Source organism: Anopheles nili, chromosome 2 (genome assembly GCF_943737925.1).
Source record: "Anopheles nili chromosome 2, idAnoNiliSN_F5_01, whole genome shotgun sequence".
NCBI classification, from domain to species: domain Eukaryota; kingdom Metazoa; phylum Arthropoda; class Insecta; order Diptera; family Culicidae; genus Anopheles; species Anopheles nili.
The window spans coordinates 67,647,158-67,664,671 of record NC_071291.1 but is presented as its reverse complement, the minus strand read 5'-3'; the positions used below and the strand labels follow the sequence as shown (position 1 = coordinate 67,664,671).

General features: G+C 43.4%; 7 protein-coding genes across 7 annotated transcripts; 4 read left to right on the top strand and 3 right to left on the bottom strand.

Moving 5' to 3' along the window:
• The first annotated feature begins 176 nt into the window (after positions 1-176).
• Positions 177-1,410, top strand: LOC128720667 (POC1 centriolar protein homolog). The gene is made up of 2 exons (XM_053814351.1): positions 177-1,043; positions 1,150-1,410. Exons 1-2 carry the CDS (start codon positions 177-179, stop codon positions 1,408-1,410), a joined length of 1,128 nt encoding a protein of 375 aa, XP_053670326.1.
• A 368-nt stretch (positions 1,411-1,778) lies between these two features.
• Positions 1,779-2,807, bottom strand: LOC128731896 (copper transport protein ATOX1). Its single transcript, XM_053825051.1, has 3 exons — positions 2,610-2,807; positions 2,316-2,394; positions 1,779-2,175 (listed from the first exon to the last, which is right to left on the bottom strand). The coding sequence occupies exons 1-3, from the start codon at positions 2,610-2,612 to the stop codon at positions 2,042-2,044; spliced, it is 216 nt and encodes a 71-aa protein (XP_053681026.1). The 5' UTR covers positions 2,613-2,807; the 3' UTR covers positions 1,779-2,041.
• Positions 2,808-3,732: 925 nt separating this feature from the next.
• On the top strand, positions 3,733-7,066 carry LOC128731187 (protein DDI1 homolog 2). The gene is made up of 3 exons (XM_053824291.1): positions 3,733-4,045; positions 5,001-5,939; positions 6,029-7,066. Exons 1-3 carry the CDS (start codon positions 3,733-3,735, stop codon positions 6,313-6,315), a joined length of 1,539 nt encoding a protein of 512 aa, XP_053680266.1. The 3' UTR covers positions 6,316-7,066.
• An 83-nt stretch (positions 7,067-7,149) lies between these two features.
• On the bottom strand, positions 7,150-8,507 carry LOC128728941 (uncharacterized). Its single transcript, XM_053822595.1, has 2 exons — positions 7,803-8,507; positions 7,150-7,686 (listed from the first exon to the last, which is right to left on the bottom strand). Exons 1-2 carry the CDS (start codon positions 8,505-8,507, stop codon positions 7,150-7,152), a joined length of 1,242 nt encoding a protein of 413 aa, XP_053678570.1.
• An 840-nt stretch (positions 8,508-9,347) lies between these two features.
• Positions 9,348-10,267, top strand: LOC128728930 (uncharacterized). Its single transcript, XM_053822584.1, has 4 exons — positions 9,348-9,485; positions 9,657-9,693; positions 9,769-9,996; positions 10,194-10,267. Exons 1-4 carry the CDS (start codon positions 9,348-9,350, stop codon positions 10,265-10,267), a joined length of 477 nt encoding a protein of 158 aa, XP_053678559.1.
• A 776-nt stretch (positions 10,268-11,043) lies between these two features.
• On the top strand, positions 11,044-14,951 carry LOC128728919 (PR domain zinc finger protein 5-like). The gene is made up of 6 exons (XM_053822572.1): positions 11,044-11,181; positions 11,273-11,334; positions 13,368-13,476; positions 13,546-14,349; positions 14,446-14,597; positions 14,690-14,951. The coding sequence occupies exons 1-6, from the start codon at positions 11,044-11,046 to the stop codon at positions 14,949-14,951; spliced, it is 1,527 nt and encodes a 508-aa protein (XP_053678547.1).
• Positions 14,952-15,162: 211 nt separating this feature from the next.
• LOC128721039 (zinc finger protein 660-like) lies at positions 15,163-16,988 on the bottom strand. The gene is given in 3 exon segments (XM_053814749.1): positions 15,163-15,645; positions 15,715-16,082; positions 16,147-16,988. Coding segments are annotated over 3 exon segments (1,653 nt in total). The 3' UTR covers positions 15,163-15,202.
• Between the last annotated feature and the right edge of the window lie 526 nt (positions 16,989-17,514).

Sequence of the window (17,514 nt, the reverse complement as noted above, 5' to 3'; positions counted from 1 at the left end):
TATAATATCCACACTGAAGTAAAACCAGGTTGTTTGGCAACACTGTCCTGCCAATGTTTTCGTATTCGGAATCAAATTAACGTCAAACCTAAACGGCTTGAAAGCAACGTATTTATTTGGTGGTCGCTGTTGAGTATTACGTGCATTAAGTGAACGTTAAACATATTTTTGTGAAAATGTTGGATCCTGTTTTGCAACGGCATCTGAAAGGTCATCGGGGAAAGCTAACCGGCCTCTCGTTCAATCCTGAGGGATCCCGCTTCGTATCCAGCTCAGTAGACTGTTCCGCAATCGTGTGGACCAACAACCAGCAGGTGCGGTGTATGCGCTTCGAGGCTCACACCGACGTAATCAACGATGTATGTTGGTCACCCGATGGAAGAATTATTGCAACAGCATCTAAGGATCGTTCAGTTAAAATTTGGGTACCTTCGATGCTTGGCAGCTGCGACGAATTCCGCGGCCACACTTCGAACGTACGCTCGATAGATTTCGACGTAACTGGTAAAAAGATTTTAACTTCATCCGACGACAAAACGGTCAAGCTGTGGAAAGTATCGCGCAAGCAGTTTCTGTCTTCGTTTACTGGGCATACAAACTGGGTGCGTTGTGCTCGGTTTTCACCGGACGGCAAAATGATCGCTTCCTGCGCCGACGATCGTACTCTGAAGTTATTTGATCCCGCATCTGGCCAATGCATTCATTCGTTCCATGATCAGAAAGGAGCAGGATTGAAAGTAGCATGGCACCCGGAGGGTTCCCTCGTGGCGATTGCGCTGGATAACTGTAGAGTTAAGATTTTTGACTTGAACATAAGAAAGTTGATACAATACTACCGGATATACGATGGTGCGGTGAATTCTCTCGACTTTCACCCTTCGGGAAATTACCTTGTAACGGGCAGCGATGACGGTATTACAAAAATTATAGATCTTCTCGAAGGGCGTCAAATATTTACGCTCACCGGCCATCGTGGTCCTGTGACGGCGGTGAAATTTTCGAAAGACGGACAGCAGTTTGTAACGGGCAGTGAAGATTGTCATGTAAGTGTGGGCTTCCAATTCAAAAGAGTGTTTCAACGAACAGCTAATTTCAATAGTGTGTTCGTACAATAGATTATTTATTAATATATGAATGTATTTATTACAGGTCATGCTTTGGAAGGCAAATCTAGACAGTAATACGGAACAAAACTCAGTAACATCAGCAGAGAGCAGTTGCGAAGTGGTAGTTCCTGGCGGAAACAAGCGGAATTTTAGCTTCAATCGAGACGTAAGTGACGCGCAAGCAGATGATGACGAATCTGGCTACAATTGCAACAAAGAAAATCTTCCGGATACAAGCATTTTTGTCGATGCGACGAAAACTGAAAATTTCAAAATATCCAATGCAGTAGAGGTTAGCGATTAACATAGTATCATTGAAACAGTTTTCTACAGTTAATTTCCATGGCATAACATATATAATAATTTAACATATTCTATTTCCCTCATACAAAAAAGGAAATAACAATCAAATTGAATAAACTTCCACATGATGCTCCATGGATCGAAACACCTGGAATAAACATCAATTTTACAGGAAAATTTAGCCCAGTACGATCTGCCATCACTTCAAATTTAACCACCAGCAAACTTTCGGACTTTGAACGAACAGTCTTGCAACGCATCGAAAGCCTCAGTAGAAGATTGGATTGCTTTCAAAAACGAATGTCTTTGCTGGAAGATATCATTCTTGATCAACGATGATTTAGTTAAGGTTTTTATAGTTAGATTTTATTTTTTAATGTCTTTTTTTCAACATTAATTGCTTATTTTGATACACTTTTACGATACCTCTACCGTATTTTCGTTAGAGTGGGTTAGTAAATTGATGACACAGCGATTAGTCAACGGAAAGAGTTTACTATTACTGCATATAGGTAACAGAAATACGTAAAATATATCTTCTAATGGAACTTTATGTGATGGATGTTCGAATCATGAACATTTTGCCACGAATTCTCGCTACGATACGCGCGAATTCTACGCAACGGTTCGGTTTAGTTTTTAACTCCAACGTAGCTTGTTTCCTTGCCTGTTTTTTTGATCGTTTCTAACAGCTCATCCGCCGACATAGCCGAAGTGACGAAAACTTTTTTGTTGTCCAAATCTATCTCGACTTTTTCAACTTTTTCTAAAAATTATCAAACAAAACTAGATTAATGGTTATAAATTGGCGGGTAATAGTATGTAACCGTTAGTTCTTTATGTTATAAACTTAATTTTGGTACTGTAGCTACGGGCAACCTAAGCCAACTGTAGCTATTTGTTTACCTTTCAACTTGCCAAGTACTCGCTCAACCGCTCCCGAACATCCGGTGCAAGTCATTTCCACGTTGAATTCGTGAACAGTCTGGAAACAAAAAATTCGTTTTTTATTGAATATTAGCTTTCTAAATAGGGTTATTGTTTCTAGGTAATCTTGATTCAGTTTACTCTTATATCCATTGGAAGGAGGTAAGAAAGTCATTGAAAAATGTTGTGATGGGCAATGATGATGATGTTGATATAAAGCAAAGACGACATAATCTAATCAACCACCTCGTAAGCAATCAATGAACGTCTTACCATGATGCTTTGTTAGCTCGTCTAAATTGCAATCGTAGCACGGGTAAAATTATGAAAATACTATTTCTCCAACAGTCGTTCTTCTTGGTAAGAAAGAATGGATTTCAAGGTAGCAGGGCAATTTATAGACAATAAAATGCACACGAAAATGTTTTTGCAGCTGAATTGACAAGATTTTAAGCGAAGACTGTCGATTTATATTTTCGTACACAGTATGAAACAAGATAATAATAAACACTCTTCTTATTCTTTTGCTTCGAAGTCTGACTGTTAGGTCCGAGATCTTCGTAGGTCGTGAATGGAATGAAATTTGGAAACGTTCTCTTCAAAGCTTAACGCTCCTTACGGAAGTGATTTCATTGTTATTTTAAACAGTTTCTATGGGTCAACTTGAATGTTTTCAAGACATTTCTAGTTTTGTTTTTGCTTCCACTTAGTTTTGTTTAAATATCAGCAATGATGTTTATAATATAAGTTCAAAATCGTTGAATCTCTGTTCAGTTTCGCTACTTACTCGTTTATTTATACTTATATACTAAACACAAGATTAGATATCATTGAATAATACATCTATTTAATAGCATTTTGCTTAACAAATTTGAAAATAGAAGTTGCGTGAATCACGTAACTTTTAGCAGGTTGAACTCTCCAACCTAGCAATGTGAACATTTTACCTGAGAGTTTTGATGACTGGAAGATTTGCCGAGCAAAATAGTGTTTTAGTTTGACGAAGAAAACGAAGAAGTTGTGTTTGGGGTAATATCTATCATTAATCTACGAGACTGTAACGAAAATATATATATATCCCCTCTACGGAATACATGTCCTCTTACTTGAGACGGCATACCACGAAGAGAGAACCTTCGCATCATTCTGTGCGCATTGTCAGTTGCCTATTGTAAACAAAATACGTACACACCAAATTGGTTGGGAGCAAGTGCCAGTTGAATGTGCCTAGTTTGGTGTCTGCAACGTATATTTTAGTTCAGTGTTTGCTATTGATCGTGTGTAGCGGATCTTGTAGCTCGTTCTTTGGTCGTATTGTTGCATAGTTACTGATTGCGTACCCTATCGTGATTTTGTTATTTCGGTGTTCGTTGACCCCGATATTACCATCGTCACAATGCGCATTACCGTGATGGACGCGAGCTCCTCGGACATGTCCACGTTCGAGGTGGCGGACGATATGGAACTGGAGAACCTGATTGCCCTGTGTCGGATGGAGTTCAATATGCCGGCCAACACGGAGCTGGTATTGTCGGCGAAACAACAAATGCTTCTGGATCAGAAACAGACGCTAACACACTACGACGTGAAGGATGGTGATGTTTTGTTGCTGCACAAAGCAACTGCCATTTCTCAACCGCCACCATCTACCAACGCACCTTCGGCAGCACGAGCCCGTCCAATGATGCCACCGGAGTCGGCCATAACCGGTACGAGAAAACTCTTAGCTTAACATTCCCTCTGAACGGATGAGTTTGTACGACCTTCTATATTATTGGCATTCAATTCTATATTATGGGGGAAAACAAATAATAAAATTCAATTTCCATTTGCTAATCCACCTCCTGATAAACCAGCCGACAGCATTCAAGCACTAACAAAATGCATCCCACTCTGCAGTTCACACTGCATGCATGCTAAAAAAACACGCACGTCAACAACATCTACACGATTGTGCGCCCAGATGCGATACCCCTCGTAGGTGGGAGCTTGTTGCTGAGAGTGCAATGAACTGCATCGGTATTTTGTGCGCTCCCGGTACGGCGTTGGCCTTTTTTTCGCGCCAAAGGATGATCTCAGAGTTTTGCGCGCGGTTTTGGTTTCGATTCGGCCGCAAAAGGGTACACAAACGGCACGATGTTCTCGTTTGAACCTATCCATGTACTGTTCTCTTCAGCAAAGATATAACCAGAAGACGGAAAACCCGCACATCTTTCTGTTTATATTTTCGATGAACCTTTTTCCGTTCACTACGTCATGGCGTTCACGACATTCCCTACTTTCAGAGGAAAATATTTTGAGTCACATCTGCCTATTTCAGTGGACAAAGAATAATCGTATACTTATTTTAACATGGAACTGATGTTTTTAATGCCAGATAGTACTCATGAAGAATAACTGATTTGTACAAATAATAGGCGTAAAATTTACTTTACAATTAATTTGTTTGTGGAATGTGGGCAGTACTCGCCAAGCTCCGGTAGGCTTCATTAAAATTATGCTGAACGATTAAGCGAGATCGTCCATTTCTGCGAGTAGAGCAGTGGTAGGACCTAATTTAAATTGAGCGCCAATGAGGCGTACATCCTACAAAATGCAAAAGCTGCTAAGCGATGGTAGCAATGAAAAAATAAGTAACTAACAAACCTTTCTTTGTAGGCCCAGAGCCGGCAGCTCTCGCCAACCTGGATTTCAGCTCAATTCAGATACCTGCTTCGTTCCGATCGGCTACGAATGTCGGTAGTGGTAATAGTGGTAGCAGCTCCAGCGAACTAAATCGTCCCTCGCCATCGGTTGGTCTCGAAGACGATCCGGCGGTCGTACGCGACATGTTTCTCTCGAAGCCCGACCAGCTAGCGCTGCTAAAGCAAAACAACCCGCGTCTGGCAGAAGCGTTGCTCTCTGGCAACCTAGAAACGTTCGCAAGCGTCCTGCGGAAACAGATAGCCGAGAGGATGGAAAAGCAGAAAGAGCGTCTCCGGATACTGCAAGCCAGCCCCTTCGATACGGAAGCACAGCGCTTGATTGCGGAGGAGATCAAGCGAAAGAATATCGAGGCAAACATGGAAGCGGCAATGGAGTACAACCCTGAAACGTTTGGCACGGTTGTGATGTTATACATCAACTGTAAGGTTAATGGGCATCCGGTGAAGGCGTTCATCGATTCTGGGGCACAGGCCACGATTATGAGCGCGGCCGCTGCGGAACGTTGCAATATTATGCGCCTAGTTGATTCGAGATGGGCCGGTATCGCGAAAGGTGTTGGCGTTCAGCGCATCATTGGACGGATTCATATGGTGCAGATACAAATCGAGCAGGACTTCCTCACGTCTAGCTTTTCCGTGCTGGAAGAGCAACCGATGGACATGCTGTTGGGACTGGACATGCTTAAACGCCACCAGTGCAATATCGATCTGAAGAACAATGTGCTGCGCATCGGCACAACAGGTACAGAGACACCGTTTCTGGCCGAAGGAGATCTGCCTGAGTGTGCACGACTGACCGGAAGTCCAGAGGAAGAAAAACGAGCCCTGGAGGAATCGGCTAAACTTGCGGAAGAACTTGCCTTGAAGGAAGCACTCTCCAAAAGCCAGAGTGATCAAGGTACTTTCGCCGTGCGGTTTATAAAAAGTTTGATGCGATGATTAAACCCTACCAACTTTAATTTTTTTTTCATTCTTCATGTGCCTTAGCTTCGACCAGTGGCGGTAGTAGCAGTACCAATACAAATCCAGCCGGAACTCCAAACATGGACAGTACACCGTCACCTGCGGTACAGCAAGCACCCGCCCCCGAACCAATGCAGCAAGATGTCGATGAGACGCCGTTAACACTTCTGCCGACTGACCGCTTTACCGAAATGGATGTTGTAGAGTTAGAATCGATGGGTTTCAAGCGTCAGATGGTAATCGACGAGTTGCGAGCCGCAAATGGCGATAAAACGATGGCCACCTCAGGACTCTTCTCTAGGCTACAGTAATAGAATGCATAGACGCGACAGCAAACCGAACAGATGCAATCCTCATTTGCTTCTCACACACTGCCGGGGATAATCTCCAAATACTTTTTGCTCACATGCTAACCAATATCCTGATGGAAATACGCAAAATATTTTACCAAACCTGCAATGACGTTTGGCGATATAAAGCGTGTCTTTGCTGTGATGGATATTCATACACTTTGGAACCGAATGCATCTACATATGTAGATTTTAATAGATCGTAACCGATTGTATTTTACGCTCTGCACTAATCCACACCGACAGTGCATTTTTACGTTTCTATTCTCGGTTCTTTCCGCAGTTTCTTTCTTCTGATTGCACATGATAGCACGAACCATCAAAACTGCATTTCACATATCCATTTCTTTAAATTTATTTCATGAGAGGGAAATAGCTATTCCACGGATCAGCATGGAGCCGTGAGTGTGTTGGGAAAAATAGATTTCTGTTTGTTCTGATTGGAGTTTCTATGTGTTTGCACTAGGTTTGTCTTTCTACGCCGTCTATTTCCTTCATGGTGGGTTTAAGGGTATAACGAATTTTCTAGTGGGAACGATGCAAATTAAAAAAAATCTAGGACTTAACGGTACATATGGAAGACAAGTTTTTTTGTGAAAGAATACACATGATTAAATACGCAGTCATTCGAGATATTGTCTGGATTTACTAGAAGCAAAGAAACCATTGTTATCACAGTGGTATTACACTCAACAAATTCTAACAGCACAAATTGCACAATAAATCTTGTGATATAATTTTACGAGTAGATAAATTTAAGTAAATTTAAACAAAATATTCTATGTAACCAATTTTCTAGCTAGAACTTGGCATAGTGGGATTGAAAACAGTTCCAATTTGAGATGCCAGATACTTCTCCAACTGCTTCAGCAAGTCCGGTCGTCCGTAAAGATGCTGCATAGTTGTACTCCATAGTAATTTTGCTGTGGGGTTAGCAGATGCTTCTTTTACCAATACGTAACCATCTAATAGTTGTTCTGCAATTTCTTCTACTTGGTTTTCGACGATTAAGTTGTTCTCCTCACTGTCCGTGGCCAACGGTTCGAACATGAACTGTTGGTAGTCGAAGGCTATTAGCTTCACTACCTGTAGCAGGGTTCGATTTAGCTGGATAAGCTTTTTGATAAGCTCGATATACAATTGGGACTGCTCCTGATCTCGCTCCATCATGCAAACGCCCATTGCGCGGCGTCCGACAGCGTTAAGCCGAATATTTTCCATTTCGTCGAGCAGCTGATTTTTCTCGTGGACGGTTTGCTGGAGCAATGCGATTTGTCTGATGTGTTTCACTGGGACAGTAACAACCTCGGCTGTTTCAGTTTGCAAAGGTATCTTGAAAGGTAAATTATAGGAAGAATGTAGATAGGACGCCTCCATACATGTAAAATACCCTTGGAAATAGTTAAGTGTTTGTAGCAAACTAATTTCTTTTTAAAAAATAGTCCTACCTGCTCGAGAGCCAACCGAAAGTCGGGCAATTCTACCTCATTTTGAAAGCTATCGATAGTGAAACGAACTCGATACAATCTGCCATGTTGTTCAATGCTGATAACAGTGCCAACGTACGAGCCGTACTGTGGTTCGAAGAGTGTCGCCCTTACTAGACTTCCGACGTCTAGTGGCCGTGGGATGACCACCGGTAAGTCATCGTCCAAGTAATCGATTAATTGATTTTCCATCAGAAAACGCATCTTCTCTCGACAACGCTCAAGACGGATTCTTTCTTGTAGAAAGAATGCACTTGACGTGCGACGGACTGGTACGACTCGCTGTAACCTCTTGCGGATATAATTCCATTCTATCCCGTTTAGTGAACGAGTGTATAGCAAAGGAAAGTAGGTTTTCAATAGTGCAAGAAACTCGAAATTATTGTTTTCCTTTGTGAACAAAGGCTGGTCAATATAGCTGTAAAACCATTCGCAAATCATGAAGCGGTAAAATTTGATATTATACAGAAATGGTGGCTCGGAATGCTGGGATGTAGGGCTCAGAGAGGAATATATGTTCTCGTTCTTATAGTATTCAATTCTGGAAGGACTACCTGCTGATGAGACATTCAAGGCAGAAGATCCTGATACCGGATCGAGTGTACCTAGCACATGCTCTTCGCTTGGTTCAACCACGTTGATATTTTTAAATTTACTTGGACTCATTTTCACTATATCAATGTCATTTTCTGTTTTAACATATTTGATTGCACCAACTATCGGGGACAACAATTCCATCGCATTGCTGGGTTCGTTGATATTATACAATTTGATACAATCAATGTTCACCGGTTGGTTCTCGGCCTTTTCCATGCTGCAAGCGTCGGGTTTTTCAAAACAATTTTGTCGTATTGAGCCAACATGGAGCGGAGTAGGAGAATAATCCTCGTTACTGCAAGCAGCACATTCCGCGTTCGAGTTTTTCACTGCCAGAGGAGTTGTAGTTTTATTTGGCTCTGCATCCTTGCTTACTTTTTTTGAACTTTTTTTTCTTCTCGTCGGCGGCCGCGCTGGGGCGATGGATTTTATATTTTCGCTTCTTGTTCTCATTGTGGCACTTAAACTGCTACGTTATTTCAGAAATCTTGTATTACCAACTTTTCGTTATTCCAGTGGAAATATAGTTTGACACAATGATACACTCAGATTTCTTTAGCGAATCTAGCCTGCTAAGTTACTCAGAGTATCTAACAAAAAATTGAAATTGCAGTGAAAATAATTAAACAAATATCATTGCATCTTTGAATTTACCATCTTTTAGTAGCAATGAAAAAGCTATTTAAAGGACTACAATTATAGCGGACGCTACGTTTAATACAACTGGCACAAGAAATCTGAGATCATCGAGTTTGAAGCTGCTAACGATCTTCTCATGTCGTCAAAATAGTACCGGAAGACCCAACCCGGTAAATCCTTATTCGGCTTTTATTGTCACTATATGTACTTGACATTTAAAATATTGACAAGGAGCGGTATTATTATTAAACAACATAGCACCGATACTCGATGGCGCGTCACGTTAGAAAAGTTTCGAGTCTTTGCAGGTTTTGCTTGAACGAGGACGAGGAGCAGTTGGTTCCGATATCAATAGTAACAGACGTTACGTTTACCATCCGAGATATAGAACACTTCAGCGGCGTATGGGTAAGTTCAGAAAGGAGCTTCTGTCTCAGGACAATCGGCCTATTATTGCCATTCCTATCAATAACCATGGTTTTGGAGTCACACTCCATGTTATGGAGTAGTACAGAAGGGCCAGGTCTGGTGCAACTCATGACGGTTACTAGAATTTAATGACATTCTTTCTTTCTGCAGGGTTTGGAGGACGAAAACGAAACATACATGATATGCAGTAACTGTGATAAAATTTTAAGAAAATCAATAGCATTCCGTGATGCTTGTATAAAAAATGACGCTTATTTTAAAGATATATCGGTGGAATATGTCGAGAGTACGGGGGACGGTTACGATGAAACTAATTACATTGTGTATGAACTAAATGAGTGTTCGTCCGTGCTATCGGATTCCGCTGAGGATACTTCTCAGCCTCGAAAATCTAAAATTCTGTCGATAAATATTGAGGAACATGATGCGTTCAATTTTACCGCAAATCACATTGAATTGGGCGAACCATTCTCTACTGATGATGAACGAAGTGAATTACAGGAATGGAAAGCCATGAAGACGAAACCAAAACAAAATCGTCGAACAAGAACTGCAACAGATTCGGTAGATGATACGCTTGCAGAAAGAGCGGCTGGTAATGAGAGCGACTGCAAACTATCGTCTGAGCTGGCTGAAAAATCACGAAAAATTTCCGATGTCCAGCTTTGTGATATTTGTGGCAAACAGGTGTGTCGTTTGAGAAGCCATATGAAATTTCACACTCAAAGATCGATGCACTCCTGCCCGCACTGTCCAGTTAAGATGAACGATTTGGGAAATTTACATCGTCACGTGCAAGCTGTACACTTTAAGAAAGTTATCCGCTCGTGTGAAGTATGCGGCAAAGGATTTACATGCAAAGATTCGCACTTGGTCCATTTGGTAGGAATGTACGATGTGTTCAGTCGCTACAGAATAATCCATTATCTATTATTTCTGTTTTCAGCGAGCTCAACATGGAATAGGAGATACGCTTGATTGTAAAATTTGCTCTAGAAAATTTAATACTCGTGGTGGACTCAGAGAACATTTTATTCGATCGCATACGGATGAAAGAAAGTTTGAATGCTCCACATGCGGTTCTATGTGGAAAACAAGGTATCAGAAGAACGAATTGCTTAACGCTTTAACACGTACTAAATATTGTTGTATCTTTATCGTTTAGGCAATCGCTGAGACATCACGAGAGAGTGCACTCTTCTGAACAGCCCTTTGCGTGTCGGCTTTGCCCGAAGCGATTCAAAAGTCCATACGCCAAACGAACTCACGAGCTCACTCACAGTGGTATTTTATTTCAATGTGAGCTATGCGAAAAATCGTATCGATACAAAACGTTGCTAAACATACATATAAGGAAGTTTCATCCCGAAATAAAGAATGCACATTTAGCTGATTGAAGAAGCAAAAGGTGAAAAACGTAATTGAACGAACTTGCTATAAAAAGTGGCGATATTTTTATAGCATGTTGCATTCTGTTGTCATAGCCATCATTTGATGTCAACTGACAGCGAGCGGGGTTGTTATTAAACAATACGCGATGGCGGAGACCGTACGGAAAGTTTGTAATATTTGCAGGTTTTGTCTAAGCCAGAACGAGGAGCATTTGGTACCCTTAGCAATAATAATCGACGATACCTTCACCATTCAAGACGTAGAACAGTTTACCGGTGTACAGGTGAGTTTGTGACGGTGCATAGTATTTCCCCGAGAGCATGGTATTTCGTGCTCATATAAAGCACATACTAAAGCCGTTTATCGTTTAGCAGGATTTGGAAAGTGGAAACACAACGTACATGGTTTGCAATTACTGTGACGACATCCTGAGCAAGTACGTCGTGTTTCGTCATACTTGCATAAAGAATGATGCACTTTTCAAAGAGCTTGCTGCGGAACACTCACAGGAAGTAAGCGACAGTGTCAGCCAAGGCATATTGTGTGTGAAAGAGGCAGTCATTCCGTACGAGGAAAATAGTCCAGATAATCAGAATGCAATACGAATCGAAGATGCGATGATGTCCATCCCCACCGAAAACCACTTCAGCAGTGAAGATGCAATGCCATCGAGCGAAGCAGCAAGCGAAGAAGAACTAGATACCAGTGTCGCAATAGCTCAACAATCTTCTGAATGCTTGAACAAAAGGCCAAAACAACTATGCCCAACATGTGGTATTATGGTATCGGATTTAAAAGGACACATACGGAGTCATACGAAAGAGACACCGTACACTTGTTCCCACTGTGGTATCAAAATGACCAATAGCACGAATTTGTTGCGTCACGTACAAGGCGTGCACCTTAAGAAAATCATCAAATCGTGTGAAACGTGCAATTTAGATTTCATTAGTTACTTTTCATATAACTATCACATGGTGAGTAACATGATTACATTTGTGCAGCCTTGTAGTTGAACAGTGGGATATTTTTTGGTGCATTTTAAGAAATCAAAACACGGTGTTGGAAAATCATACGATTGTCAGATATGCTCGAAGAAGTTCTACCATAAAGGATCGCTAGACGTACACATCATACGAGTGCACAGCAACGAAAGGAAGTACAAATGCTTGACATGCGGTACGTTTTGGAAAACGAAGTGAGTTTTTTGTCTAACTTTAAGAAGCTAGCTCAATTAATGCTATTAGTATTATCATTTATTTACAATTAATACTTTGACCCATGTATTGCAGACAAGCGATGAAAAACCACATGAGGGCTCACTCTTCTGAACAGCCATATGCCTGCAGTGTGTGTCCGAAACGATTCAAGACTCGTTACGGTAGGAAATCTCATGAAGTAGCTCACACCGGCGTCCAGTTTGAATGCAAATTTTGCGACAAGGTGTACCGGTACAAGACGTTGCTGAATGCACACGTGCGAAAACTTCACCCGGACGAGTTATCGGTGCAAACAAGTAGTTAACTAGCTGTTTGTGTGCTGTTTATTGTGCGAGGAATACTCGTAAGAATAAATTGTGATAAATATATGACCCTGAAAAGAATAATTTCTTAAAAATTTAGGTGATGGTGAGGCAAATTAGTTGTTTCGGTTCATCGTCTTACGATTATGAATGAGATTCATTCGAAAATTGCTCCTTTGTGTGCTTGTATTTCGAAAAACGATGACCTTGCGCATTTTTCTAACATTTTTTTAGTACACACGGTAATGCAAACACTCGAATTCGCAAAGAGCATGCTCATTAAAGGTATATACACATCACCGAAAAAAGCAAAAATCTATAGAGAATGTTGATTGAAAACAGTCCGATCGCGGAACGGGCAAAATATAAAATTTTTCACAAAAGTAACAGGAGTGCATATCAGCCAGGAGGAAACAGCTTATTAAAACCGTGCTATAAAAAACCCGTGCTATAAATTTCGTATAACAAAGTGTCAAAATTTCTCAATAGATGGCGCTAAATAAATCTCGTGAAACTTTTCAAATTTTTAAACGCTTCATCCAAACTGCTCGAAAATTTGAAATGTTTCAAGCACGTGAAGCGTTTTTACAGCGCCATCTATGAGTCAGCGTGAATACTTTTGTACAGCGGCACCCAGTTTTGGGGGACCGCTTTTGGGCGATAAAATTTTTCGCGTAAGTAACAGGAGAACATACCAGTCAGGAGGTAACAGTTTTTTTCCGGAAATTTTTTCGAAAAATCCATCTTGCCGGTGCAGTGTGCGGAACTTTTTTGGACCAATCAAGAGCGAAACTTTTTTTAATTTTTCGACCATTTTATAGCAAATTTCACCCCGGTGTCACAGAAAGCTCCCACCGCTCGATGACAGTCCCAGGTGCAGTTTTATTATTAAACAAACGTATTATTCGTCGGATCGCGATGGCGCGGGGCGCGCATAATGTTTCCAGCCTTTGCAGGTTTTGTTTAAATCGAGACGAAGATCTCCTGCTCCCGCTATCAGTAATAACGGATGCTTCGTTCACCGTCCAGGACGTGGAGCAGTTCACTGGTATACAGGTTAGTTCAAAGCGTTCCTGCACCTTCTAAACATCCATAGCGCCTAACAGATAACGCTTCTATTTACAGGATCTAAGCGACGAAAGCCAAACGTACGTGGTTTGCAATGACTGTGATAATAAACTGCGCAAATCGGTATCATTTCGCAATGCCTGCATCAAGAATGACGCCCACTTCAGGGAGTTGTGCCTGGATGTTGCCGAAAGCCCGGAAACCGAGTGGTGTGATGATCCTGCCAGCAACCTCCAGCCGGAAGAGAGCGTTTCGAGCTTTGAGTTTGTCGAAGTAAACAATCGTAGAAAGCGGAATGTTAAAGGGACGCGCAAGGACGACGGGAAGGACAAAGAATCCTTGCAGGATGTACAGCTGGACCAGCTCGAAGAAACCTTAAACACGAGAGGCATCGAAAACGACGACCATCTTCGTTATTCGGCGAACAACATCAGCCTTGGGCAACCGTTTTCCAGTGGCGATGAGCAAAATGAATCCCAAACAAAGCTCCGCAATAGGGCAATCATAACAGAGAACCTGCGGCGTTTAAGGACATCCCACACGCAGCAAATGGAAGACGAACAAACTGCGACGAATGTGGCGGATGAAAGCGATTCCAACAACGGGCCGCAGAAGTCCTGGAAAGCAACGAAACATCAGCAGCTGTGTGATATTTGCGGGAAGCTGGTACACCAGATTAACGCCCACATGCCGTTCCACACGAAGGAAGCCGTACACGCTTGCCCACACTGTCCCGTCCGAATGACGAACCACGGAAATCTGTACCGCCACGTGCAGGCCGTCCATCTCAAGCGGGTGATAAAAACGTGCGAGCTGTGTGACAAAGGATTCACCAGCAAAGGTTCCTACAGGTCGCACATGGTACGTTATCGCGAATGGAGCGCTTTAAAATCCCGTAAACGACGTTTAAAACTGTCTCTCCTGTGTTTGTTCTTTCTTTTTGTTTTTTTCCTCCAGCGGGCTCGTCATGGAATCGGCGAAACGTACGACTGCAAGCTGTGCTCGAAGTCCTTCAATCACCCGGGAAACTATCGTGTGCATTTCATGCGTTGCCATAGCGACGAACGGAAGTTTACGTGCGCGACATGCGGCAAACAGTTCAAAGAGAAGTACGTGTCCGTTAAGCCGACCACGTGGCTCTTACTACAATCGGGAGGGTGTTTTTTTGCTTAATTTCACCTCAATTTTCCTCTTTTTGCAGACGCGACCACCGGAACCACCAGCGAGTGCACTCGGATGACAAACCGTTCGTGTGTGGTCTGTGCCCGAAAAGCTTCAAAAGCGAGTACGCGAAGAAAACGCACGAGCTAACCCACAGCGGGGTCGTCTTTGAGTGTACGGTCTGTGATAAAACCTACCGGTATAAATGCCTGCTGAGTAACCACATGCGGAAGGATCACCCCACCGTGGTGGCACCGGAAATGGCAGAAGCTACCGACGAGCTGGCACCTGACATGCAATAACAGAAGTAAGTTTTTACAACAAGCAAGCGCTCGGGTATGCCTTCAATTTCTTTGGTAAGCTGAGAGTCGTTTGGTGAGGAAAGAAATGAGACAAATGCGACGGGACAACGTTTACCAACAGTACGGGGATTTTATTTGGAACGTCCTTATACAATAATTTGCATCTGTTTGCTTACATCTCGATATAATTATGCCTAATGTAAGTGCGCCCTTTGCCCAACTGCGTGCAGAGTTTTAAAAGCGCCATCGCCTCACTGCTCGATATCGGAATTCGTTTCACCCGGGTTCATGATTTGAATTTCCAGCAGCGGTTCCTGCTTGATGGTCGTGAACTCGTCCTGCTCGGTATAACCATTGTACATCACGTGTACCACTTCCTCGTCCGAGCTCTGGTCCTCCATATCCATATTTTCGGCGTCCACGCCTATGATGCACATGCCGTCGTCTTCGTCGATTTCGATCTCTTCGTCCTCTTCGTCGTCTTCTTCCTCCTCTTCTTCGCCCTCTTCTTCGTCTTCTTCCTCGTCCACGTCCTCTTCTTCATCTTCTTCGTCCTCGAAGCCGTATTCCTCCTGGCTGCTGTCCTCCAACGACTTCGCTTGCCCTTTGCGTGTCCTTTGCCCGAGCGGATCCGATTTAGCTGGAGCACCGTCGTTTTCCTTAACTATCGGCTTCTGGTCTTCGCTTTGATACTCTGAAATGCAGGAGGGATTAGTCGGATTAGTGGGACACAGATTCTCCCCGCCCGGTGGTAAAAGCTTACCATCGTCACCCGACCCGACGGGCCCGTCCGGATGTTTCTCCTTGACGTGCGTCGCGAGGTTAGTTGCGTGCATGAACCGCTTCTCGCACATCTTGCACGCGTGCGGACGCTCCAACCGATGCGTTTGCCGGTGCAGACGCAAGGCCTTCTTGAAGCGGAATGTTTTCGTGCACACGTTGCACCGGTGCGGGTGTGCTGAGCATGGCTTCCGCTGGTGCTTCTGCAGCGAGTTGCGCGATATGAAGCACTTATGACAGTCCTGACACTCGAACGGCTTTTCCTTCGAGTGTATTCGCTTGTGAATGCACAAGTAGCTCTTCTGGGAGAAGCATTTGCCGCACAAATCGCACCGGTACGGTTTCTCGCCTGTCGGGGATGCGCGGAGAGATTGAGAAACTTAAAAAGGACATACAGGAAAATCGCACGCATCATCACTTGCCTGTGTGGATTCGCTCGTGGCGCTCGAGATTGGCCTTCTGGGCGAAGTGTTTGTCGCAGATGGAACATCCAAACGGGCGCTCGTTCGTGTGCGATCGCATGTGCACATCCAGAGAGTTCTGCTCCACGTACGATTTCGAACAGATCGTGCATGTGAATAGGTTGCGCCTCGCGTGGAACCGCTTGTGGCGCGACAGGGACGTGCTGTATTTGAAGGATTTACCGCACTCGCAGCACAGGTGCGGTTTTGCCTTGCTGTTCCGCAGCTCGCCCGTGTGCTTGCGCATGTGTTTCGTTAGGTTCGACTTCTCGACGAACGACATATCGCACTCGGTGCAGAAGTGCGGCTTGTCCATGAAATGTATCCGCATGTGGCGCTTCAGCTTGCGCTCTGCTGTGAACTCCTTCGAGCACTCGGGACAGTGAAACTTCACCTGCGCCAGGGTTTTCGTTGACTCGCCATCCTCCTCGTTTCCCGTCGGATCGTTTTGCAACGACGAGTCGGCCTCCTTTTTCACCTTCGCTTTGTCTGTAGACCGCGACGGCATGTCGTAATCGTACAGCCCTAGGTGCTTCGATTCGACCACGTACCGGCGCAGCGTTAGGTCCGTGCTCTCGCACTGCAACTTGAAGAAGTGCGATCGGCGGATCTGCAGCACGCAGGGCACGCACAACTGCGACGGTAAGCCATCGTTCTGGTGCGCATTCAAACCGGTGACCGCGTTTAGCATCGTGAAGAGATTTGTGTCGAAAAGCGGCTTCATACGCGGTTTGCTCGCCATACAGCAGCGGCAGATTTCACCAAAAATCAAATCATCCATGTCAGCCGACGCCATCGCGCAGGGAAAGTTCGCGCGCTCAATTCACACCGTTCGAATGGCCGTACTTATGACACTCGGTATGATATTTTAGCAATGATTCTTTTCTCTAAGTTGCATATGCATTTATGCTGAGCTAGAAATGAAGAAAAAAATAGTATACTAATTGCACTCCGCAGGACAACACCGCCGCTTGATTTGTTTTGTTGTTACCACTGCAGTTATGTTGACAAGCTGTGGACGGTAATTCGAATTTCGAACATAAGCACCAGTACCACGCGCTGACATACTTCCACGCTTATGATAGCGTGGATGCAATCCAGCGTATTGAAAAGCCTGTTTTTTTATATAATGCACTTACATGATTTTTACATTGCCGGTAACAACTAAACACCAATGGCGGTTAATTGATTTACCTTTTTACGTTTTGTTGATATTTCATTTACACGCTTTTGACAGCGCGCACCTGTCATTCGCACAGCTGTTTACGGGTTTCTTCTTCCTCCGTGTATTCGACCCTCGACAATTCCACAGCGTAAAACAT